General features: G+C 38.1%; 1 protein-coding gene across 1 annotated transcript in view; it reads left to right on the forward strand.

Moving 5' to 3' along the window:
- Positions 1 to 5,227: 5,227 nt before the first annotated feature.
- LOC114534346 overlaps positions 5,228 to 27,608 on the forward strand; it is a 35,306-nt gene continuing 12,925 nt past the window's right edge. The window contains exons 1-9 of the mRNA XM_028555782.1: positions 5,228 to 5,259; positions 9,053 to 9,212; positions 9,326 to 9,430; positions 9,528 to 9,615; positions 11,287 to 11,417; positions 11,537 to 11,610; positions 12,368 to 12,536; positions 27,130 to 27,214; positions 27,445 to 27,504. Of these exons, the coding sequence (XP_028411583.1) occupies positions 9,057 to 9,212; positions 9,326 to 9,430; positions 9,528 to 9,615; positions 11,287 to 11,417; positions 11,537 to 11,610; positions 12,368 to 12,536; positions 27,130 to 27,214; positions 27,445 to 27,504 (868 nt within the window). The 5' untranslated portion in view covers positions 5,228 to 5,259; positions 9,053 to 9,056. The remainder of the gene's footprint in view (positions 5,260 to 9,052; positions 9,213 to 9,325; positions 9,431 to 9,527; positions 9,616 to 11,286; positions 11,418 to 11,536; positions 11,611 to 12,367; positions 12,537 to 27,129; positions 27,215 to 27,444; positions 27,505 to 27,608) is intronic.

The raw sequence follows: 27,608 nt of genomic DNA on the forward strand, positions 1-27,608 counted from the left end.
CATATGGCTAGTGCACATAAACATTGCCCATTCAATTTTGCTGCATCATACCATGGCAGCAGTTAAGTAATAGTTTAGCACAAAATCTTCAGAATGAAAGAAAAAACCTGAAATGTTATTTTACTCTGTGATGCAGTCGACGGTTAAAAGTTTTATACTTAAAAAACAGTGTGTATTTTTTATATCAAAATCCAAATTACAGTTTCTTTTTGAAGTTAAAGCCAAGGTGTAAAGCCTTTCACAGGTTCATAAAAAGGTTCATTATACAAAGCTGAAAATTCAAAAAAGATCAACTGGCGGAAAATTACAGAGCTGAAAATTATACAAATACAGCTCATCTTTACCGGGAAACAAATAAGAAATAATGTCTTGACTTTATCCATGTTCGTCCTTGCTATCTGCCATGCTTCATCTTGTTTGTTCTCGTTCTTTTTTTGCATAAAGTTTATGAAACGCTTTTGCAAAAAAGTTTACAAAATGTCGGTTAAATTGTCTTGGCCAATCAGAACGTTTGTTGATTACCAGTCGTTACTCGCGCATGCGCATAACCTACAAAACCACCCAACGTCGACCGTCCTTGACATATAATTTGGACAGCTTGAGATTCCGCTATGTTTTCCCGGGTTTCGGGTGTAATTCTTAATCTCCGACCGGAATCAGTACCCTCGCTGGCGCTCCGAGCCCGCTCGGGGATAATTTATCCGAGTTTGTGTTCTCGTGTGGCAAAAGACGCTATGCATTCTAAAGGAGATGTTTTCTCCGCACAAGACGGCACTTCGAGATATCTAAAGTTTCAAGTATAGCTACTTCTGAAAAGCTAAACGAAAGCTAGGTCGCAAGTCCCTTTTCTTAAAAAAAGTTTTCTGTACTTTCGAAAGCAGGCTACAATCTTTCGGATTTAAAACAACACACATACGACCATGCACGCGGCGCGTATCTTCCAGGCTAATCGTAGAAATCATAAAAATCAGCAAAAACATGTTCAAGAATATTGCTGTTTCTTGTCAGGAAATCAACAAGTTATATTAGCGCATATTGTAATTCAGGTGGGGCCAATGTGAAATATTGCACCCTTCAGAGGTAATTTTATTTTGGCGCCACCTCCCTTATTATTTTCCATTCAGGGTCGATAATCATATTTTCCATTCAGGGTCGATAATGGTTTTATATCGGTGACGGGAGGTCGCAGAAGAACAAACGCTGATATTACTGACAGCTATATCATCTATAGAAAATATTTCCTATCTGTGAAACCTGTTGTATCATCATATAAACAATACTATAAATGAATGAAGTAGCAATGAATTCTTTTAAGTTGCTGACGTTTAGTCATGACAATTAATTTTATATTAATTTTAATTTTAAAGTTTACAGAGGCAAATAGACGTAAGCTACCTTGCTTTTTTTCACGTTAACTGTGTCTACTATTGTTTAGTCTTGTATATATTTTTTAGGTAGTTTCACCGCATTTTGGCATAAATTTATAATTGATGTAAATTAAAGTATTATTGATGCTTTAAAGTGCATGTGACCTTCATATTGTACAGTACGACTGTGGTTGACATGTGCGAACTCCGTATCATTATTGGCTCCACGAATCAATGGTGGCATGGGAACGCGAAAGTCTACTCCTCCACATTATGGGGTTCATTAGCGGCATAATTTGGAGTCATGGTGAGTAAATTTATGTCGAAATATTGCATGACACGCGTTGAGAATGAGCAGGAAAGGTCGTGAGAATGAGAGGCCTGGAAAAACCGGGAGAAGTAATACAAACCAGGGATCTTGGACAATTTGAGGACCATGAACAGCCTAACATCGCCAAAGGGGAGTCAACATTACATTCCGGGGGATCAGTCCATGGTACGGGGGGTGAGGCTCAAGAAGCCTTGCTAGCTGACATTGGGGAACTAAATGGGGACAACCGAAGAAGTTGGACATTATCACAAAAGGTTGTACAAAATGCTATACAGTCTACCTTATCAGAACTAAATAAAGAAGAGAAGCTTTTAAAAGCAGCATCAGAATTTGTAAACAGGGCTTTGCCACTAGGGCCAGTGCCCAAGGATTTTGACATATATTTATCAAGTACCAAATCATCTTACCTGAAGTGCAAAGAATTGTTGAAAGAACTAAATAAATTGTTAGAGAAAGACAAATGAGGAGAACTATCACAGCAAGCACATGAACATGTAACCTATGGTAAAGAACTTTTGGAATGCGCACTGAAAGCCATAATTAAATGATGCGACAGATAGAGTGAGGTCCCGAGAGGTTTGCCTCTTCTCTAGGTTAAATAGGTACCTGGCGCAGTGTTTTGTCACGAGCAAGTTCATTATCATCTGCTAGTGCAAGAAGGAAGGCTATGGTAGAAGCTGCAGCTGCAAAGAAAAAAGCTGAATTCGATAGAGTCATGGCAGCGAGAGAAAACGAGAGGAAATTTTTCGAAGGCGTGCCCAACATGATAATTTATAGAGATGGCTCTTCTAGCTGCCGAGAAAGTAGAAGCTATTGCAAATGCTAAGCTTCATGCTATAGAACAGTCCATTTTAAAAGAAGAATCACCTTACCTGTTAACCCAGAAAGAATACATCGAAGAACAAGAATGTGAGGGTCGACACTCATAGTGATCCCAAACACGAGTCAAATTTATCACATTCCAACGACCATTCCTCCAAAACCGAACTCGATACAATCAAGAACACAACTGAAGACCACCAGTGATAAACCAAAGACCGAAAGAGTAGGAGCAGAAAATGCCAACGAACTTGCTAACAACAAAGGAACAATAAGTGTGTTTACCTCTAAAGAATTTGCAGGAAACCTTCTTATTTTTACCCCCACATCGCCTGTCGCTGGTCCATCCATGTCACAAGGATGCATTAATGGGATAGCAAAAACGAACGAGCGCGTAGTCGCAATCTTAGCAAGGCAGAGTCTCCTAAAATGCCATCCAGAAGCTTTCGAAGGAGACACAACTCTATCCCATCCGTCGAAAAAATCGTTCAAGGCCAAGCAGCAAGGTTTAACGCGCGGGATAGTTGGAAGAAAGTAAATTTACCGTTATGATTTAGAAGCTAGTGAACTTAAAAAAACACCCTAAAGTTTCAGCTCGCGAAGCGTGTTCGAGCAAACAGGCGAATGGTAGCCGTAATCTTAAGGTCTTTAAAACCGATATGAGAGATGGCGATAAGAATGAAGCAAAACGTGGGAAACACTGTTTCTAGCATGACCGACACGGACACGAGCTAATCGACTGTGAAGCCTTTTCCACCAAGAGTCTGTTTAAGAGGGAATGGAATGGCTGAAGTCAGTCGGTCTATGTTTCCGGTGTCTGTCGGGAAAACATTCGCCTAAAGATTGCAAAAGGGACGTGAAGCAGCACACGCCATCTGGTTATATTGCACAAGGAGAGAGAGCTTAAAGATAAAGAAGTTAAAGAAGAAGTCAAGTCGAAGTGCACTTCCGTATGTCGAGGAAACACTGGTGGATTGTCATGCAGTAAAATCGTGTTGGTCGATGTTTTCAGCGAGGAAGATCCAAGTGTGGTGGACAGAGTATGTGCAATCGTAGAGGAGCAGTACAATACCTCCATCATCACACCCAATCTGGCCGATCTAGGGTGTACAGAATACTTGTCAAGTCTTTAGATACGACGACACCTTCTATGACAAAGTATTTCCCTAATCTCCATGAAATTGCAAGTGAAATCCACCCACTTCGTAATTACGAAAGATGAAGAATTGGAAAGCAAGCAAGGAAACACGAAGCCTTAGCAATGGTCGAAGCGTCGAGAACGATAACAAGCATCTAACGTGGAGAGATTGTGGCGGTAGTTCTAAGATTAGACCCCTTCTTAGTTTAGGAAGGAATCCTTCGGATCGGCGGACGCCTCAATCAATCATGCCAAAAGTTTGAAAAGAAGCATCCGATCCTCAGGCTGAAGAAACATCACGTCACACAACTCTTACTCCGTCACTATCACGAAAAGGTCACTCACCATCAAGGACGACAAATTACGCATGGGGCAGTGCGACAAGCTGGTTTCTGGGTGATCAATGGTAATAAAATAGTGGCAAGAATTATTAAAACGTGTGTAAGGAGTAAAAAGCTTAGAGGGCGAACGCTCACGCAACATATGGCGGACTTACCTGTTGATCAAATAGAAGCCCACCAACCGTTTACCAATGTCGGACGTTTTTGGTCCCTGGCAGATTCAAATCAAGAAACTAAGAGGAAAAGCTGTGAATGCCAAACTATGAGGCCTGCTGTTTATGCAGAAGAATACACATCTAGATACTTCACTCAATGGACGGGAATTCCTGCATATGCGCATTACGCCGTTTTTTCGCCATTCGTGGCCCGGCATCCACTTTAAGATGCGACTGCGGTACGAATTTCGTCGGACCACAGCCCGAGCTTGATGGTGCACTTAGAAATGGATACAGAGAGTCCAGAAGTATGTTGTAGATCAAGGGTGCGAATGGAGGTTCAATCCTCCGCACGCCTCGCACCTCGGAGAATAGGACGATACGTAGAGTGTTAAATGTAATGTTGTTAAAGACCGGAGCAGCCCAATTCGACGACGAGTTACTCCTTACGTTGATGGCCAAGTTACAGCTATTGTAAACAACCGACCAATCGCTACAGTTTCAGCCGATATTGACTACCCACTTCCCTTGAGATGCCGCTTCTTCCTCCGCAGGGATATTTGTAAGAGAAGATCTGTATGCGAGAAAACGTTAGAGAAGGGTCCAATACCTCGTGGACAGTTTTAGCTACGCTGGAAACGGGAGTATTTGCAAAACCTCCATTGAAGGCCCAAGTAGAACACTTGTTACACCTTCTTGAAAGCACATCCGCCGCTTTGCCAAGTCTATTGCTACAAATCTGGTAAAAGTTATAATTCGGGCACATTGTATAATTCAAAATTCGGGCAATTTTTCCAGCCGTGACGTCGGTGAACTAAATTTAGCATCCGTTTTTAACTTGTCATGTGATAGTGTAGCAGCTCTTCCGGTCAATATTTAAATTCGCGGAACTGTGTATTATTGTCACTAAATAATTATGTAATATCACAGCATGACGCGAAGCGATGTTTTAATTTTGTAATGAAATAATAACACAATTTCGTGAAGTTGTTCTTTGAAAGGCAGTGCGGAAGACACTAAATCAAACTTCAGCGATTTATTCTTTTTGAAAATGATTTCTTGAGCAATATTTATGGCGCTCTGTATTTCCCGACGTAGAGTCATATAGGTAAGCAAATTTTGAGTTGTGTTCGTTGCCATGACTGAATAGTGCACTGTAATCGCCGGTACAAAGATGCATTTTACCTCTTCCTCATTTTGCCTAAACCTTTGGCTCACGTGTTTATAATTTGTGTTCGGTGGGTTTTGTTTAAATTTGAAACGTTATATATCCTAAAAAAGCGTACTGTTGTTGTTATACTTAAAATATTTTTACATCGCAGTTTACTCAGTGAAATGAACTATATAATAATATTGACCTATTTTGAAACTAACACAGCCACGATTAATAAGATAAGCCGAAACTCGAAAGCCAAAGGAACAAGACAGATGAAAAACATAGCAAAGACAAGTCTGATAAAATAAGCCAAAGGAAGTAGAAGGAATAAATAAATAATATTGATTGCGACAAAGTCTGCGGTGTAGGGCGAATTATTAATGACATGATATCGATATTGTTACTGAAGCCCTCGAAATTCGAATCAACATTTGTGATTAATCACACACAACAAAATTATTTGCTTCGATCTATCCTGTCGCATAAAACGTTCTAGAAAGTATATAGTTGTTTTGTTCGATTGTTTTGGAATATATAACAACAGGAAGGCCTTGTTTACCTGCCATATTATAAATTTAACCGGTTCAAGTGCGGAAAGAGGTACGGAACGGATGTGACAACAAATTAAAAAGGGATAAATGGAAACGATGCACTATCGTTAAATAATCATCTAGTATACAATGACAGGATAAAAATTGCTTTTAAAAACTTAAACACTCATATTTATGCAAGTTCAAAACATTGTCGATGTTGCCACTTGAATTTATAAGTAAACAAAGCCAAAGGGGGTATATATTATTATACCAAATTTACAAACGATATATAACTTCAAATTTCATAAAACTGCCCGATTACAGCCGTTTTCACAATAGAAGACGAACAAATAGCCGGCTATTTACAAACAACGTACACACGCGAAGAAGTGAAGATAGGATATTGGTATAAATATTTATTGAGTAAGCAAAATTTTATGTATGAAGAATGAACATATATAGAACAAATCTACAATACCGACTTGTAAATAAATTTGGTTTAGAATGGTGTCTGGTAGGTACTGTAAATATCTATGACAAACTTTTACTGTCTTCAAGAATCAAGCTAAAAGAATAATGACTGACGATAAAAACCTAGTATAGTTCACCATTACAAACACGGCAACGCGGTTGGCACGAAATGAATATGAAATGAATATTCGTAGAATCATATAGATTTCTTCTATATAGAAACCGGTATTAATAGTTGGGCCAGTTCAGCTAGATGCATTATCGTCAGCATTAATAGTTGTAATTTCGGTGTGACGAGAATTTTTCAGTGTTGCTCTAGCTAGCTTCTATATGTCGCTAGTTTGCTGTTGCATGCTATAACTCAGTTTTCTATTGCTAAAATCAATTTTTTGGTCATGGTTTATGATTCTTGACATTCCTCATCAGTGTGTTTTCTCTTCTCCTGAATGTTCACGGTCTCGCCGGTGCAGCTCAAATTAGCTACATTAACTTTGTCTGCTTTTCTAATGGTGGTGTCTTTCGGTGAGGGGAACGTACATTTGCTCAAGTTTGCTAAGCGGTTTGCATTGAATTCCATAGGGCTTAATAATTTGTTTGAGGGGTTCTGTTAAGAGGGGTTCTGCATGGAAGCACAGCGTGTAAACATTAGGGAGCTTTAGCGGCAACTATGCATGTACGATTACGAGTAAATGATTCGCCATTTTCGGTCGATAAAGAAGGTTTTGTTGCTACCCTTGACTGGATTTTAATATGCTTGTATCATGAGAATGCTAGCTATAGAATAGTGACGTAAAATCGAGCCCAATTCATAGCGCTATTTATCTTGAACAAAATACGTGCTATATATACCCAACTTAAATAATAGGCGTTCTGTGATATAATACTCTGACACAAGTTCGGCGTAAAAGGCAGATAATCGTTGTGTCTCAGGACGAGATAAAAACGTCTGCCTGATTATAACAAAAAATTAATTATAAGGCCACAGTTTGGTTTAAACTAATGGTTTACTTATTTCTACCTTCATCGATCATATTAATTTATAAACTAATGGTTTACTTATTTCTACCTTCATCGATCATATTAATTTATAACGCGTGGCAGTAAAATTACTAATTGATGAATGACCATGCGTGACAACGTTTAAAAAAATCGGCTCAACTCCTCTGATCAGCCGAATGAAAATTTGTGTTTGTATTTTTTATTCCTGCCTTTACCCATGTATTGAATTGTACGAAATTATTATCCGTGCCGGGCGATGCTGAAATTTTAGCGGACAGTAGGCATGCAAGAGATATGACTGCAAATGCAATAAAGTAACTGAAATTGGCTACAATAGGTTGTGGCTTTGTGCACTACTTTGCATTAATTTCCTCCATAGATAATGTCTTATTATTGTGAAAATATAAAACTTGAAATCGTCAAGTATAAAAATATATTGCTCAATATTTTGGCCGTATTCTCTCAACGAACTTATAAAATCGCTCACATTCATACAAATATTTCGATTCGGATAGTCGACGTGTAACATACCAAGATTACTGAGAAATTGTTCAAGATATTGTCTTCCGTATTCCTGGTATAAGTGTTCTGGTACGGTCCATAATTTCTCTGGACGTTCAGCAGGCAATTCAATTATGCGAAACCTGTTTAATACACATTATTTTAGCCCCATTAGTTAACATTCACCAAAGGCGTTACCGAACGTAAATTCAATTATGGAAATTTCTAACGCCAATGCGTGGTAATCTTACTGTTTTTACAGGAATGAGCCACAGGTCAAGAGTTATAACATCTCATGCGTGCAATCAAATTCCATGTTTACGTACGTAAGCAAGCGTTTCTCCCAGCTGGCAACTTTCGTGCGAATAAATTAAGCCGAACGTTATTAAACGTTTGTCCAATAAGGGCTTGCTATTCTACGGATTCAGCGGTTAGCCACTGGGAAACTGTATTTTAACGATTGTTTCGTTCAGAAGTGAGACTTTGCGTGTGTTTACGTCTTCGGTCAATGTTAAGTATTTAGAACACAAGCCCCTTTTACACGACATGAATTTTTGGCATGGGCCGCTTAAGGTGGCTCCCTACAGTTTCTCGAAATTTTTTTTAATGCACGTTTTAAACAGGGATATTCAGCATGTCTAGTGCGATTTTCTATTGCAAAAAAACGTTATTTTAGCAAGGTCCAGGGCAAAAGCAATTTTATGTTTTGTACTTTTACTATATTAATTTTTATGATAAAAGATGAAGGCCATTATGTTAAAAGTTAAATGCATGCATATTAATAATTATATGAAAATCGCCATGTCGCAAATTTCTGGTAAATGCATGGTTACAGGTTTAACAATTACTTAATGGTTTCCGTGTTTGGATGGCCTGATCCAAACACGCGGGAATGTTGCGAGAGTTAAGAAAAGCGTGCGAAACACTCGCCGAAAATTGTTTTATAAAATAACAAACCATAATAAATTTGTTTTTAAATTCCCGCGAATTTTCGGTGTTTGGATGACCTGATTTATAATACTATTTACCATGCAGTGCATTATATAATCATGCATTCAAATTCCAACCGAAGCTTCATTTCAATACGGAGTACTTTTTTTGATACACCCGACCCTGTATAATGCATCTTTAAAAGAGATCATTTCAACCGATTTCGTGAAAAATTATCAAACATGTATTGATGTAATAACGTTTTAAACCGATAATAATTAAATCTATAATATTTTTTTTATTTCTGGCAGGAAAATGACAAGAGACAGAGGAAGAATAATGTCCAACGAATACCCTCAACTTGTCGGGCATACAGGAAATGTCGTGTGGGATGAAAGGCTGCATCCACTTAAAATGAATAAAAAGTATAAAAATTTTCTTCTTGCTGCAGAGCGCGCCAGAAAATCAAAGGTATGAAGAAATCAGGCGTTTTTAACATACATGTGGCGATTTTTCAAGTTTAAAATATTATTAATAGTTGGTTAATTAACTTACATGAACATTTTATTCTCACTGATCGATAGAATTCCGATATGTTTTGTGTCATTGAACAATACTGGGAATTGTGTGGTGTTTTGAGTAGCCTCGAGAAAGAAAACGAAAATAATTCCAATCTAGCATTAATAATGGTTGGTCTTCTATAATTTGTTAAAAGTTCATAATAATTATTTGGTTTGGCATTGTAAAGCAAGAAATAATTCATCCTAATTTCTGCGTTCTCTTTAGGAGCTAGAAGACAGAAAATTCACTCTTAAGAAAAAACTACTTTATCTTCAGTCAAACATTGACTATCCATTACCAGCAACACTAAACAGTAAGTAATTTTAACAATCGACAATTTGCATCAATATAACCAGAAAGCAGCGTGGCAGCGTCTTCAAACAACTTAGCATCAAATGTGGTATAACAACTGCCTCAAATAGACAAAAACACTTCGTCAGGAGTGAATATAAATGGGGGAGAACACATGTTTTTTTGTACGGGGGCAAAACACGTGATAAAAATGCGCCAATATAACCAATTAAAAAATCAAAACAAATTGGAGTACACTATGTTGCCATGCAACGAGATTCGTGACTGTGGGCTAAGAATAGCCCACAATGAGGGAAGCCTGTTCGGCAACGGAAATTTTTTACAACCAGAGCTATTTTACTCTCTACAACAAAACTGTTCAAAGCCCATACAATGGAACATTCTCCTGTGGCATTGGCCAATGTAAAAATGCTCTTTTGCCGATTCCGGGACTGTTATTTCGGCTCCCAATTCACAGTTTTTTATCCGGCACCATTTCACATGTCTCTCCTCCAACCTCATATATTGCATCTCATGCAACAAATGTGGTTTACTATACATCAATGAAACTGGAAGATCTCTTAGGGTAAGGTTTGGTGAACACAGTAGGCCGGTCAACAACCACGATAACACCAAGCCTGTTGCCAGACACTTTACCTCTTGGTAATCATGGCGTCACGGACATGAGAATTAGAGCCCTCTGTCTCATTTCCGGTACTAACGATAGCCGTAAACGACAAGAAATGCGACTCATCCACAGTTTCGGCACTTTTCATCCCTCCGGCATAAATGAAAGTCTCTTTCATTTAAGCTTATTCACCCAGAGTAATATGACTTCTATTTCTTTGTTTACATCAAAACTGGTTGTAATATATTTTCGTTGCCGATCAGGGTTCCCTCATTGCGGGCTATTCTTAGCCTACAATCAGGCGTCTCTTTGGCAACATAGTGTATTCCATTAATTCCAATTTGTTTTGATTTTTTTTCTCCCCTATTTATTTTCAACTAACTCTGCCTGACGGAGGCCGGCCCTCAGGTCAAAACGTCGAGAAGTGTTTTTGTCTATTTTAGGCAGTGTTATACAACATAGGTGGAAAGAGAAATACTAAAATTATAAAAATAGGAGAGACAAAGTTCTGTTTCAAAATTGCGAAATGCTGTAAAATACGGAAAATGCTTCCTTTAAACATTCTCAACTTGTTACCATTTTACAATAGAAAATACTTAGTAAGCAAACATTCTATTATTTGTGGTAATAATCAATGTACTCTCTCTTGCAATGATAATCAACTAGCTACTTTAGCTAAAATCCAAATCAAATAGAGCCGAGTAAAAATGTCAAACTACCAAGCAATGATAATTTTAAGTAGCTAATACTGCAATAAATATGAAAATGACTGCCTTTATTATGTATATACACCGGGATCACCGGGATGTCAGAGGGTGTGGCGTACGTCATTTTGTAGCGTACGTCATTGCATTAATAATAAAAGTTCACAATATTTATTGGGCCGTCTATCTATGGTTACTAAAGCAGAAGCAAGCGTGGAATATCAAGGCGTAGGAATAAATTAGCTAAGTTGCTCCGTTTAGACAAAAACTCTCAGTTCAAAGATGTGAATTTGACAACGCACAGTATCTCTAGTAGTCTTTGTGCACGTTTTAGATACTGATGTAAAAAATCTGTCTTTAGAGTATATGAAGCAGATCCTAAATTGTGATTCCCCACAAAGATCGAGAATGAGGTCTTTTAACTGCGTGAAGAAAAGACAAACAATTAACAGCAAGAAAAATGTCACTCTTGCCGCAGAAAAGCATTCGCAGGTTAGAATATTATTATTTCACAATATCCAATATGATAATATAACAATGCGACTTACTATATGCAATTTTATTGAATACGTAGCAAAAAACTCGATTACTATACGCATAATTTTTTATAGAAAACCTCTTCCCATGGAAACGGTTTTTCTGTCGCCATGAATGTCAATGAACGTGCTCCAGAAGCCTTTAAAAGGTACAATGGTATACTGTTTCGGCAATTACTAGAAAAATAAACGTAATGAACGTTTATTTTTCTAGTAATTTGTATTTTTTATTATTATTATATAGTATTTTATTATTGCTATTAATATTTTTTATTATTATTAGTAATTTTTAAACTTTTCTAGTAATTATAGTCTTTTTTATTATTAGCTACTAGTCTATTTTTCATTATTATCCGTTATTATTCGTTTAGAAACGTTCATGTGTGAAAAGAAGGCCTATATGATATTCATCGTTTAGATGATAATCATCTTTTTCGTATTTCATTATATATATTCATAACAAATGAGAATTTTGGTGAGGTATTCTAACATCCATCGTAATTATCGCCACTCTGGTTTCCAGAGTGGCGATATTTACGATGGATTATATACCTAGTCTAACATGACGTTCTATTCTTACTTGCATTGTTTGTGCTCAAATTAAAATAAAGCCCTATAATGAAGATTACATAATTATATAAAAAACCAATGAGTTTAATTAGCTAAGACATCACAGTATGATTTTTTTCCCTATAAGATTCTCTTCAAAGCTCCAACTTTATAGCAAAATGGGCCTCTATAGGTTTTCTATGTGTGTTATGAAATGGTATTTCATGTCAATAAATAACAAAATTATAATTATTTATTTTAAATAGTGTAGTTACCTTTGCGAACTCTGGGTCAGATACTTCAAAATGACAAAACCAATTCTAAATTGCCCTAAGTGAATTATTTTATCCTTGCCAGGGGTATTTGGAGAGGCAGTGTCCAAAGTCAGATTTTTGTTCGTAAAAACAGTCAAGTAATTACGATCTCTATTGACCTATTCACAAGTGGCAAGAATTTGATTCGAATCTTAACAGATGAACTTGGTGAGGATGCTAGCAAATACATCCTTTTGTTTGGAACTAAAAAGGTATATAGCTAATAAACATTAGTGCATGATTTAAATCTGTGCTTTCAAAAGCCATTTCGGGATTGCAATCTTTAAACATAACGGAAGGTATGAATTCGAAATAAGTTCTATCTTCTGTTTATGCTAAGGTGTATACCCACGTTAATCCAATTTTGTTATTGCCATTCGTATCCTGTTGCGGCGAGCATAACGAGGTGGCAATATGTAACCTCTTCTATTTTCGTAAGGCGAGAAAATTTTCTCTGTGAATTGAAAATGCACTTCCAACTGTGTTTTGGGTTTGAGTAATTTTTGCCTTTACCTAAATTCAGTTTTTTGTTTTCTAGTTTCTGAAGTGTGTTTACACTAGGCCTATATATTAGTTTAATTTAGCCGGATTTTACTCGCATGGGAATCCTTTCAATGATTGTTCCTTCCCCAAAATTCCAGTAGAGTTTAAAATTGTCGTTAACGTAATTTATAGGCTTAATAATTTTGTTGGGAATTGATTTTTCGCCGTAAAACGCTTATTCACTTCTAGTTTTAGGTATTTTTATTTCAAAACAGATTTAGTAACATTTTGTTTTGTGCTGTGCATGAAAACTCTTTGTTCCAATCGGCTTTAAATACTCCCCTGTACAAAACATCAGCGAGAATTTATTGAAAAATAAGCAGAATTAAGAAGAAAAAATGCTTTAAAAAAAAATATACATATATATATATATAAGTAGTATACAGAAGGGGGGTTCTGGAGCAGGCGGTGCAGGCGGTGCACGATGCACCGCCGATGACGTCGTCGAATCTTAAATATTTTAATTTATTCAGGTAATTTTAATATAGTTGAGCACTTGAGCTTTGCCGGTTTGTTACTCAGCAATTTCGGTTTATTTTCATGCGATTTCGCTACCGTTTATTTATCTACATCGTTCGGTAGTGTCTGGGTACTTCATTACCGTTAGCTGTGTACAATTTTAGTTTATTTCACACAGTATATTGCTGATATGGTTACCGTTCATATATCTGTAGAGATTTTAAATTGCTGTCGTCTTTGTTTACAAAAGGTAATTTGTGAGCGCTACGGTGTGCGCTACTCCCACGCTATCTACAATCCATAGTTTATATAATTATGTCTATTTCGATACCGTTTGTTTACAGGTTTAGCTTATTTCAGTGTAGTCTTTGTTGCTGTTTGTTTATCTACAATTTCTAGTTTATATTATTGGGTTACTGGCGGTTTCATTTATTATGAAATAAGCTAAAGCTTTACTTCTTTCACTAGATATCTATCTAAATATCTATAATAATAGATATTTGATTTTAATTAGTATTTTATATTATGAGTGAAAATGCAAATTGTACCATAGAACAGACAAGAACGAACACGTTCGAGCACGTTCAATAAATAGTTGTTAGTGCGCATGCGTGATACCTATTTCATTAAATCTTCTCCCACAGTCAAACGGTGAAGGTTTTGTGTATATATACGGCGTTTTGATCGAAATTCGAAAACTTCATACGTCCTGCAAATCAAACGTCGATTAGTTTTTGCGAGAAATATTAAAGACAACTTAGACAAGGTAAGATGCATTAACTAAAGTTCATATATTATAAAATACTAAGATTTAGTTCAATTATTATGAAAAGTACTAAGAAATCGCTTCCTAGTAGTTGCTGTGCCCTTGTTGGCTGCACCTATGAAGAAAGAATCTGAGGTGCCTTTGGGAAAGTCATGCAACGAACGGAGAAGTCGATTCCTAGTAGTTGCTGTGCCCTTGTTGGCTGTACCTATGAAGAAATATCTGAGGTACACCTTGGGAAAGTCATGCAACGAACGGAGAAGTCGATTCCTAGTAGTTGCTGTGCCCTTGTTGGCTGCACCTATGAAGAAATCTGAGGTGCCCCTTGGGAAAGTCATGCAACGAACGGTTTAGTTGGACTAAATAGTGCAAGGAAGCCGATTCCTAGTAGTTGCTGTGCCCTTGTTGGCTGCACCTATGAAGAAAGAATCTGAGGTGCCCTTTGGGAAAGTCATGCAACGAACGGGTTTAGTTGTAGTTCGAAGAAATCGCTTCTAAGTGTTGCTGTACCCCTGTCGGCTGCACCTATGAAGAAAGAATCTGAGGGGCCCCTTGGGAAAGTCATTCAACGAACTAGCGGTGGTTGTACAAATTTTATTCAGTACTTCTGCAACAATAAGATGCTAAAAGTTTTCTGTTTATATTTAGTAGTTTGATTAAAAGTTGCCAATTATCATCGTGAAGTTGAAATCCAAAGAGTTGCTGTATTGAGGGTAGGTGTTTACAATTTCAACTAGTTTGAGTCACTGGTTTGAGTTGTTTCCGCTAGGGAATGTCTAGCAACGAACTGGTGGTTGTAGTCAGTGAAGTTTATTTAGGGCTGTCTTACGACAAAGCCATTACTTGCGCATGCGTGATGTTTTAATTTTATTCTCCCACAATAAGATGCTAAAGGTTATGTGTTTATATTATGCTACAGGTGTTGACGTGTTGTGTTTATGTATCTATGGCTGCAGTTGCTAAATTGGAGAATTCAATGTTCTATTTGTAGAATGTCTTTTACATGCAAAACCTGCTCCAAGAACTTTACGCAGCTGAGAAGTTTAACTCGTCATGAACGGTCCGTGCATGGAGAGAAGAAGTTTGTCTGTGATCAATGCAGCGCATCCTTTACACGGAAAGATGATTTGAAGCGGCATAAGAAGCGGCACGAAGGAACAATCACACATATCTGCGAAAACTGTAGGAAAGAGTTTCACCGTCGTGATAATTTAGTGGGACATCAAGCTCAATGTCAAGGGAATCCTTTGAAAAGAGGGTGTGACGAAGACCGAGATGAAGACGATAGCAGTCCAGCTCCAAAGAAAATACGAGTTCAAGTTGAAGAAGGTGAGCCAAATAGTCAAGTTGAAGAAAACCCTTGCAGTTCCACTTCAGCTTTTGACGATTCCTTGAAGAAGATCGAGTTGAAACCGCGGAAAGACCAGAAACAGGACGTGTCCCACTTCTTACGTGGCAAGACCAAACCGATTTTGACCCACCTTTCCAACGAGTTGGTAAAGAAAAGGGGTATCAAATGGTTCATAAGCGTTAAAGTACGGTTCATCAAACCTAAACCCGACGGTGAAGATTTGACTACCGAACCCCACTTCCGTAGTCATTGTATGAAAACAGTAGCCCAACACGAACTCGATAATCAACTAGACGAAGCCAAGCAGAAAATCATCCAGTCATTGGTCATGTTTCAAAAAGAAGGAAGCGGTTGGATATTAGACGAGATCCTTCATCTTGACCTGAGCATCGCTCAGTATTCTCCAGTTAAAGGATCCAGTTATATCCCTCTACCCAGCAAGCTAAAGACTAAGAAAGCTATCATAAACGTGAAGAATTCTGATAACAAATGTTTCATGTGGTCTATCCTCGCCGCTCTACACCCAGTGAAACAGAATGCGGAAAGATTGCATCATTATCAACAGTTTCAAGATGAATTAGATTTGGCTGGTATTGAGTTTCCTGTTACTGTTGACAAGATTGAAAAATTTGAGCGTCAGAACAATATTTCTGTGAACGTGCTTGGCTTTGAGGATGTACTCTTTCCCATCTACATCACAAAGGAACACTTTGATACCCACGTAAACCTATTACTATACTCCCAGGGAACAACTAGACATTACTGCCTCATCAAAGATCTGAATAAATTACTCTACAGCCAAAACCGGAAAAAGGCTCGTATGTATTACTGTCGTTACTGTCTTCATGGATTTATCCGAGACGATCTCCTCCAAGAACACGAACCCCATTGCTCTCAACACGGTCCACAACGTATTGAACTCCCGAATGAAGATAATGCTCAACTGTCCTTTAAAGACTACCACAAGCAGTTGAAAGTGCCCTTTGCAATCTACGCCGACTTCGAAAGTTTACCACCAAGATCAACTTAGTTAAACAAAATCCTGAAAAATCCTTCACTGAAAAATACCAACACCACCAACCTTGTGGATTTTCCTACATTGTTGTATCCGACCATGCGAAGTACTCCAAACCACCCGTTGTGTATCGCGGAGAAGATGCAGTCGACAAATTTTTAAAGTGTTTAGAAGAAGAGCAGAAATATATTCAAGAGAAACTGGATTGGGTCGAACCCATGCGAATTGAGAGAGAAGAAGAGCAAGCGTTTCAAGATGCAGTCCATTGTCATATTTGTGGATATGAATTGGGTTCTGATCGTGTTCGCGACCACTGTCATCTTTCAGGAAAGTACCGTGGGGCTGCACACAACGATTGCAATTTGAACTATAGTTTTACCGGCCGAATTCCTGTTATTCTTCACAATCTACGTGGGTATGATTCTCATCTCATCATGCAAGGACTCGGTAAACTCAAAGAGAAGAAGATCAACTGCATTCCAAACAACACCGAAAAGTACATCTCCTTCTCCATCGATAATTTGGATTATATCGACTCCCTACAATTCATGAATGCATCGTTGGAGAAGTTAGTATCCAATCTAGCAAAGGACGGCGTTGAAAAGTTCCCCATTCTCAAGAAATACATCGACAGCGACAAAATATCCCTTCTGCTAAGAAAAGGTGTCTACCCCTACGACTACATGGACTGCATAGAGAGATTTGAAGAACCAATCTTACCACCGAAGGAATCCTTCTACAATGTGTTGAACGACGAACATATTTCAGACGAAGATTACGCACACGCGACGAATGTATTTAACAAGTTTTCCTGTCGGAACATGGGTGATTACCATGATTTGTACTTGACGTCGGACGTTCTTCTCCTTGCGGATGTGTTTGAAAATTTTCGAAGCGTATGCCTCAAAGCCTACAACTTGGATCCCTGCCACTTCTATACAAGTCCTGGTCTAGCCTGGCAAGCGTGTTTGAAAATGACTGAAGTCGAACTCGAGCTGCTGACCGATCCAGACATGTATCTATTCATCGAAGAAGGTCTTCGCGGTGGAATTTCAATGATTAGCAACCGTTATGGTAAAGCTAACAATCCATACATACCCGATTATGACCCAGAAAAAGAGACTTCTTACGTGATGTATCTTGATGCTAACAACCTCTACGGCTGGGCAATGTCACAACCTCTACCCACGGGTGAGTTTGACTGGCTAACCGACCAAGAGATCGCAGAACTTGACATCACAGACGTTGCTGACGATGACGAAAAAGGCTACATATTGGAAGTAGACCTTCACTATCCCTCCGATTTACACGATCTTCACAACGATTATCCTCTAGCACCTGAGAAAATGAAGATTTCTTCAGAAATGTTGTCACCATACTGCCAGGATCTGTCGGAAAGTTTGCAACTTCGTGGTGGCGCTGTATCTAAATTGATGCCGAATCTTCAAGACAAGACCAACTATGTGGTCCATTACCGTAATTTAAAGCAATACCTGACACTTGGCATGAAGTTGACAAAGATCCACCGCGTTTTAGTATTCCAGCAAAGCACATGGCTAAAGTCTTATATTGATTTTAACACCGGGAAACGAAAGCACGCTGCAAACGACTTCGAGAAAGATTTTTTTAAACTGATGAACAACTCGGTGTTTGGTAAAACCATGGAAAATTTGAGAAGGCGCGTCAACGTCAAACTCGTCAACGACAAGACGAAACTATCAAAACTAATAGCGTCCCCTTCCTTTGACTACTTCCGTATATTCTCAGAAGATTTAGCGGCCGTCAACATGAGAAAGACGAAGCTTTACCTAAACCGTCCCATCTATGTCGGATTCGCCATCCTGGATCTTTCCAAAGTACGCATGTACCAGTTTCATTACGAGTACATGAAACGCAAGTATGACTGCAACGCAAAGTTGCTGTTCACAGACACGGACAGCCTTTGTTATGAGATCAAGACCGACGACGTTTATCAAGATATGTTGCAAGACATCGATCTCTTTGACACGTCCGAATACGCGCGAGACCATCCATTGCACAGCCTGACGAATAAGAAAGTCCTCGGCAAGATGAAGGATGAAACGCACGGCATACCCATACAAGAGTTTGTTGGTTTGAGACCCAAGATGTACTCCATCCTTTACACAGAAAACGACAAGCAAGTGGAGAAGAAAACTGCCAAAGGGATAAAGAAGTCCGTAACAAAACGAAAGCTCCGACATACTAATTACAAAGAATGCTTGTTTGAGAAGAAACGGACAATGGCTAGCATGAATCAGATTCGAAGTGAACGCCATGAAATCTACTCCATTACACTTAATAAATAGGTCTTAGTCCTTATGACGACAAACGATATATTTTAAACGATGGAGTGAACACACTTGCTTATGGACATTACAATGCAAAGTAATAAGAACTGCATATATCAGTACATATATATGCTAGCTATATTCAATTTGGTCACAGCCTATTTAGTGGGTTTGCACAATTCTCTATAACTTTTACAAAATTTTTTAGCTTAAGGGTGTATATTGCCCTAACGTGTATTATGTTTATTATGTTTTAAAACACTGAAATGCTTACCCTCTGTAAATATATAATAATTTTTAATATTCACAGATAATCACAGTTTGATAAAGGGTATATAGTATGCATGTAATATATGATAAATTCGTGTAACTATATAATTATGTAACTTGAATTTTTATGAAATATATTCCTTTACAAATTGCATATGACCTGTTGTGTTTTATAGCTAAGTCTTTCAATCTACGTCTACATACAAGGTATTCTGCGAGATAAAAAATTCAATAAACATGCTTTCACACCTTATCCATGGACGATAGTCGATTGCTTCGTTTGTTTGTTTGTTTTTAAAGAATAACGCATGTAAAATACACCAAACTTCATATCACGCCATTTTTTTTGTTGTCTGCTTTGACATTACAACGACGTGGTTGCTGTTTCTTTGTAGTCGATCTTTTGGATGGTCTGTCTTGTTTGAGTCGAGTAAGAGGTTTGTCGGGTTGTTCATTCGGTTCTCTAACTTCTTTAGAAGCTCTGATATATTTATTAATGTTCACTTCCATATTTTGTTGTCGTTTTTAACTTTGTGTGTTTTCTAAATAATATTATGACCTGATATAGGTTTTGTAATTTATTGAAAATTGTCTGAAAATATAGCTTTTCAATAACCGTATACTTATTGTATATTTCTCTCGGACAGCCCCTTCACACAAACACTCCTAGCTTTTCCGGGACACCAGGGACAAAAAAAGTCCCTGAAGGGACACTTTTAATCTTCCAGGGACAGCAGGGACAAAAAAAGTCCCTGAAGGGACACTTTAAATCTTACAGGGACACCAGGGACTAAAAAAGTCCCTGAAGGGACACTTTAAATCTTACAGGGACACCAGGGACTAAAAAAGTCCCTGAAGGGACACTTTAAATCTTACAGGGACACCAGGGACTAAAAAAGTCCCTGAAGGGACACTTTAAATTTTCCAGGGACACCAGGGACTAAAAAAGTCCCTGAAGGGACACTTCAAATCTTACAGGGACACCAGGGACTAAAAAAGTCCCTGAAGGGACACTTTAAATCTTACAGGGATACCAGGGGCTATTTTAGTCCCTGGTGTCCCTGTAAGATTTAAAGTGTCCCTTCAGGGACTTTTTTTGTCCCTGCTGTCCCTGGAAGATTAAAAGTGTCCCTTCAGGGACTTTTTTTGTCCCTGGTGTCCCGGAAAAGCTAGGAGTGTTTGTGTGAGGGGGCTGTCCGAGAGAAATATACAATAAGTATACGGTTATTGAAAAGCTATATTTTCAGACAATTTTCAATAAATTACAAAACCTATATCAGGTCATAATATTATTTAGAAAACACACAAAGTTAAAAACGACAACAAAATATGGAAGTGAACATTAATAAATATATCAGAGCTTCTAAAGAAGTTAGAGAACCGAATGAACAATCCGACAAACCTCTTACTCGACTCAAACAAGACAGACCATCCAAAAGATCGACTACAAAGAAACAGCAACCACGTCGTTGTAATGTCAAAGCAGACAACAAAAAAAATGGCGTGATATGAAGTTTGGTGTATTTTACATGCGTTATTCTTTAAAAACAAACAAACAAACGAAGCAATCGACTATCGTCCATGGATAAGGTGTGAAAGCATGTTTATTGAATTTTTTATCTCGCAGAATACCTTGTATGTAGACGTAGATTGAAAGACTTAGCTATAAAACACAACAGGTCATATGCAATTTGTAAAGGAATATATTTCATAAAAATTCAAGTTACATAATTATATAGTTACACGAATTTATCATATATTACATGCATACTATATACCCTTTATCAAACTGTGATTATCTGTGAATATTAAAAATTATTATATATTTACAGAGGGTAAGCATTTCAGTGTTTTAAAACATAATAAACATAATACACGTTAGGGCAATATACACCCTTAAGCTAAAAAATTTTGTAAAAGTTATAGAGAATTGTGCAAACCCACTAAATAGGCTGTGACCAAATTGAATATAGCTAGCATATATATGTACTGATATATGCAGTTCTTATTACTTTGCATTGTAATGTCCATAAGCAAGTGTGTTCACTCCATCGTTTAAAATATATCGTTTGTCGTCATAAGGACTAAGACCTATTTAATTAAGTGTAATGGAGTAGATTTCATGGCGTTCACTTCGAATCTGATTCATGCTAGCCATTGTCCGTTTCTTCTCAAACAAGCATTCTTTGTAATTAGTATGTCGGAGCTTTCGTTTTGTTACGGACTTCTTTATCCCTTTGGCAGTTTTCTTCTCCACTTGCTTGTCGTTTTCTGTGTAAAGGATGGAGTACATCTTGGGTCTCAAACCAACAAACTCTTGTATGGGTATGCCGTGCGTTTCATCCTTCATCTTGCCGAGGACTTTCTTATTCGTCAGGCTGTGCAATGGATGGTCTCGCGCGTATTCGGACGTGTCAAAGAGATCGATGTCTTGCAACATATCTTGATAAACGTCGTCGGTCTTGATCTCATAACAAAGGCTGTCCGTGTCTGTGAACAGCAACTTTGCGTTGCAGTCATACTTGCGTTTCATGTACTCGTAATGAAACTGGTACATGCGTACTTTGGAAAGATCCAGGATGGCGAATCCGACATAGATGGGACGGTTTAGGTAAAGCTTCGTCTTTCTCATGTTGACGGCCGCTAAATCTTCTGAGAATATACGGAAGTAGTCAAAGGAAGGGGACGCTATTAGTTTTGATAGTTTCGTCTTGTCGTTGACGAGTTTGACGTTGACGCGCCTTCTCAAATTTTCCATGGTTTTACCAAACACCGAGTTGTTCATCAGTTTAAAAAAATCTTTCTCGAAGTCGTTTGCAGCGTGCTTTCGTTTCCCGGTGTTAAAATCAATATAAGACTTTAGCCATGTGCTTTGCTGGAATACTAAAACGCGGTGGATCTTTGTCAACTTCATGCCAAGTGTCAGGTATTGCTTTAAATTACGGTAATGGACCACATAGTTGGTCTTGTCTTGAAGATTCGGCATCAATTTAGATACAGCGCCACCACGAAGTTGCAAACTTTCCGACAGATCCTGGCAGTATGGTGACAACATTTCTGAAGAAATCTTCATTTTCTCAGGTGCTAGAGGATAATCGTTGTGAAGATCGTGTAAATCGGAGGGATAGTGAAGGTCTACTTCCAATATGTAGCCTTTTTCGTCATCGTCAGCAACGTCTGTGATGTCAAGTTCTGCGATCTCTTGGTCGGTTAGCCAGTCAAACTCACCCGTGGGTAGAGGTTGTGACATTGCCCAGCCGTAGAGGTTGTTAGCATCAAGATACATCACGTAAGAAGTCTCTTTTTCTGGGTCATAATCGGGTATGTATGGATTGTTAGCTTTACCATAACGGTTGCTAATCATTGAAATTCCACCGCGAAGACCTTCTTCGATGAATAGATACATGTCTGGATCGGTCAGCAGCTCGAGTTCGACTTCAGTCATTTTCAAACACGCTTGCCAGGCTAGACCAGGACTTGTATAGAAGTGGCAGGGATCCAAGTTGTAGGCTTTGAGGCATACGCTTCGAAAATTTTCAAACACATCCGCAAGGAGAAGAACGTCCGACGTCAAGTACAATCATGGTAATCACCCCATGTTCCGACAGGAAAACTTGTTAAATACATTCGTCGCGTGTGCGTAATCTTCGTCTGAAATATGTTCGTCGTTCAACACATTGTAGAAGGATTCCTTCGGTGGTAAGATTGGTTCTTCAAATCTCTCTATGCAGTCCATGTAGTCGTAGGGGTAGACACCTTTTCTTAGCAGAAGGGATATTTTGTCGCTGTCGATGTATTTCTTGAGAATGGGGAACTTTTCAACGCCGTCCTTTGCTAGATTGGATACTAACTTCTCCAACGATGCATTCATGAATTGTAGGGAGTCGATATAATCCAAATTATCGATGGAGAAGGAGATGTACTTTTCGGTGTTGTTTGGAATGCAGTTGATCTTCTTCTCTTTGAGTTTACCGAGTCCTTGCATGATGAGATGAGAATCATACCCACGTAGATTGTGAAGAATAACAGGAATTCGGCCGGTAAAACTATAGTTCAAATTGCAATCGTTGTGTGCAGCCCCACGGTACTTTCCTGAAAGATGACAGTGGTCGCGAACACGATCAGAACCCAATTCATATCCACAAATATGACAATGGACTGCATCTTGAAACGCTTGCTCTTCTTCTCTCTCAATTCGCATGGGTTCGACCCAATCCAGTTTCTCTTGAATATATTTCTGCTCTTCTTCTAAACACTTTAAAAATTTGTCGACTGCATCTTCTCCGCGATACACAACGGGTGGTTTGGAGTACTTCGCATGGTCGGATACAACAATGTAGGAAAATCCACAAGGTTGGTGGTGTTGGTATTTTTCAGTGAAGGATTTTTCAGGATTTTGTTTAACTAAGTTGATCTTGGTGGTAAAACTTTCGAAGTCGGCGTAGATTGCAAAGGGCACTTTCAACTGCTTGTGGTAGTCTTTAAAGGACAGTTGAGCATTATCTTCATTCGGGAGTTCAATACGTTGTGGACCGTGTTGAGAGCAATGGGGTTCGTGTTCTTGGAGGAGATCGTCTCGGATAAATCCATGAAGACAGTAACGACAGTAATACATACGAGCCTTTTTCCGGTTTTGGCTGTAGAGTAATTTATTCAGATCTTTGATGAGGCAGTAATGTCTAGTTGTTCCCTGGGAGTATAGTAATAGGTTTACGTGGGTATCAAAGTGTTCCTTTGTGATGTAGATGGGAAAGAGTACATCCTCAAAGCCAAGCACGTTCACAGAAATATTGTTCTGACGCTCAAATTTTTCAATCTTGTCAACAGTAACAGGAAACTCAATACCAGCCAAATCTAATTCATCTTGAAACTGTTGATAATGATGCAATCTTTCCGCATTCTGTTTCACTGGGTGTAGAGCGGCGAGGATAGACCACATGAAACATTTGTTATCAGAATTCTTCACGTTTATGATAGCTTTCTTAGTCTTTAGCTTGCTGGGTAGAGGGATATAACTGGATCCTTTAACTGGAGAATACTGAGCGATGCTCAGGTCAAGATGAAGGATCTCGTCTAATATCCAACCGCTTCCTTCTTTTTGAAACATGACCAATGACTGGATGATTTTCTGCTTGGCTTCGTCTAGTTGATTATCGAGTTCGTGTTGGGCTACTGTTTTCATACAATGACTACGGAAGTGGGGTTCGGTAGTCAAATCTTCACCGTCGGGTTTAGGTTTGATGAACCGTACTTTAACGCTATATGAACCATGTACCCCTCCTTTCTTTACCACAACTCTCGTTGGAAAGGTGGGTCAAAATCGGTTTGGTCTTGCCACGTAAAGAAGTGGGACACGTCCTGTTTCTGGTCTTTCCGCGGTTTCAACTCGATCTTCTTCAAGGAATCGTCAAAGCTGAAGTGGAACTGCAAGGGTTTTCTTCAACTTGACTATTTGGCTCACCTTCTTCAACTTGAACTCGTATTTTCTTTGGAGCTGGACTGCTATCGTCTTCATCTCGGTCCTTCGTCACACCCTCTTTTCAAAGGATTCCCTTGACATTGAGCTTGATGTCCCACTAAATTATCACGACGGTGAAACTCTTTCCTACAGTTTTCGCAGATATGTGTGATTGTTCCTTCGTGCCGCTTCTTATGCCGCTTCAAATCATCTTTCCGTGTAAAGGATGCGCTGCATTGATCACAGACAAACTTCTTCTCTCCATGCACGGACCGTTCATGACGAGTTAAACTTCTCAGCTGCGTAAAGTTCTTGGAGCAGGTTTTGCATGTAAAAGACATTCTACAAATAGAACATTGAATTCTCCAATTTAGCAACTGCAGCCATAGATACATAAACACAACACGTCAACACCTGTAGCATAATATAAACACATAACCTTTAGCATCTTATTGTGGGAGAATAAAATTAAAACATCACGCATGCGCAAGTAATGGCTTTGTCGTAAGACAGCCCTAAATAAACTTCACTGACTACAACCACCAGTTCGTTGCTAGACATTCCCTAGCGGAAACAACTCAAACCAGTGACTCAAACTAGTTGAAATTGTAAACACCTACCCCTCAATACAGCAAGTCTTTGGATTTCAACTTCACGATGATAATTGGCAACTTTTAATCAAACTACTAAATATAAACAGAAAACTTTTAGCATCTTATTGTTGCAGAAGTACTGAATAAAATTTGTACAACCACCGCTAGTTCGTTGAATGACTTTCCCAAGGGGCCCCTCAGATTCTTTCTTCATAGGTGCAGCCGACAGGGGTACAGCAACACTTAGAAGCGATTTCTTCGAACTAGCAACTAAACCCGTTCGTTGCATGACTTTCCCAAAGGGCACCTCAGATTCTTTCTTCATAGGTGCAGCCAACAAGGGCACAGCAACTACTAGGAATCGGCTTCCTTGCACTATTTAGTCCAACTAAACCGTTCGTTGCATGACTTTCCCAAGGGGCACCTCAGATATTTCTTCATAGGTGCAGCCAACAAGGGCACAGCAACTACTAGGAATCGACTTCTCCGTTCGTTGCATGACTTTCCCAAGGTGTACCTCAGATATTTCTTCATAGGTACAGCCAACAAGGGCACAGCAACTACTAGGAATCGACTTCTCCGTTCGTTGCATGACTTTCCCAAAGGCACCTCAGATTCTTTCTTCATAGGTGCAGCCAACAAGGGCACAGCAACTACTAGGAAGCGATTTCTTAGTACTTTTCATAATAATTGAACTAAATCTTAGTATTTTATAATATATGAACTTTAGTTAATGCATCTTACCTTGTCTAAGTTGTCTTTAATATTTCTCGCAAAAACTAATCGACGTTTGATTTGCAGGACGTATGAAGTTTTCGAATTTCGATCAAAACGCCGTATATATACACAAAACCTTCACCGTTTGACTGTGGGAGAAGATTTAATGAAATAGGTATCACGCATGCGCACTAACAACTATTTATTGAACGTGCTCGAACGTGTTCGTTCTTGTCTGTTCTATGGTACAATTTGCATTTTCACTCATAATATAAAATACTAATTAAAATCAAATATCTATTATTATAGATATTTAGATAGATATCTAGTGAAAGAAGTAAAGCTTTAGCTTATTTCATAATAAATGAAACCGCCAGTAACCCAATAATATAAACTAGAAATTGTAGATAAACAAACAGCAACAAAGACTACACTGAAATAAGCTAAACCTGTAAACAAACGGTATCGAAATAGACATAATTATATAAACTATGGATTGTAGATAGCGTGGGAGTAGCGCACACCGTAGCGCTCACAAATTACCTTTTGTAAACAAAGACGACAGCAATTTAAAATCTCTACAGATATATGAACGGTAACCATATCAGCAATATACTGTGTGAAATAAACTAAAATTGTACACAGCTAACGGTAATGAAGTACCCAGACACTACCGAACGATGTAGATAAATAAACGGTAGCGAAATCGCATGAAAATAAACCGAAATTGCTGAGTAACAAACCGGCAAAGCTCAAGTGCTCAACTATATTAAAATTACCTGAATAAATTAAAATATTTAAGATTCGACGACGTCATCGGCGGTGCATCGTGCACCGCCTGCACCGCCTGCTCCAGAACCCCGCTTCTGTATACTACTTATATATATATATATATATATATATATATATATATATATATATATATATATATATATATATATATATATATATATATATATATATATAAATATATATTATATATAATATTATATATAATATATATATATATATATATATATATATATATATATATATATACAATTTATAATATAAAAATATAGGAATAAAGATTGGTGCACATGGTACGCACGGGACTGAAGAATGGTTTCGATTCCCGGCCGACATTTCAAATTTTTTGAGCCAGCTTGCTCCGGCTTCGAACTTTTGGCAAACCATACCAATGAAAAGTTTTAATTATACAAATTTTAGAATGCGAATTCATCATGCAAAAAAAATAATCAAAGCACAGTGATTTAGTCTACATTGTTGTGAACAATGTGAAACATTTCTAATAAACTAATAAATTCAAACTATATATAATTAGCTGGATGTCAACAAATCACTGTTCGAGCAAGAGATATACCATGGAACTACCATAGATTTACACATGCGTTTACGTGGGGGGAAAGGTAAGTTGCATGCAACCTTCGTTATAGAGGTAAGGATGAAAAACAATACCTTTGCAGTCGACTGTATACGCGCGTTTAACGTTATACCTGAAAATCGTCAGTTTTAGCATACTGAGGAAGAGATGACTCTTAATAAAGTTTCTCTAAAAATTAATAGAAATATTTATGTTTAAGTTAACTTCGTATACCCACATTCACGCTCTTCTGATTTAACAATTGCATAAAAATAGGGAAAGGCAAAAAGCAGAAAAAAAAGAAACCTAGAAAAAAAGACCTTGACGATAGTGAAGGTAGGTTATTAGGCATTCCAATTCCAAATTCTCTGCAAGTAAAGGCAAGGAAAGTTTTAAACATTTTAACTTGAAATAAAATATGGTTGTTTTCTTTTTCAAAT

This window comes from Dendronephthya gigantea, unplaced genomic scaffold (genome assembly GCF_004324835.1).
Source record: "Dendronephthya gigantea isolate DGI-Jeju-01 unplaced genomic scaffold, DenGig_1.0 000099F, whole genome shotgun sequence".
NCBI lineage: Eukaryota > Metazoa > Cnidaria > Anthozoa > Malacalcyonacea > Nephtheidae > Dendronephthya > Dendronephthya gigantea.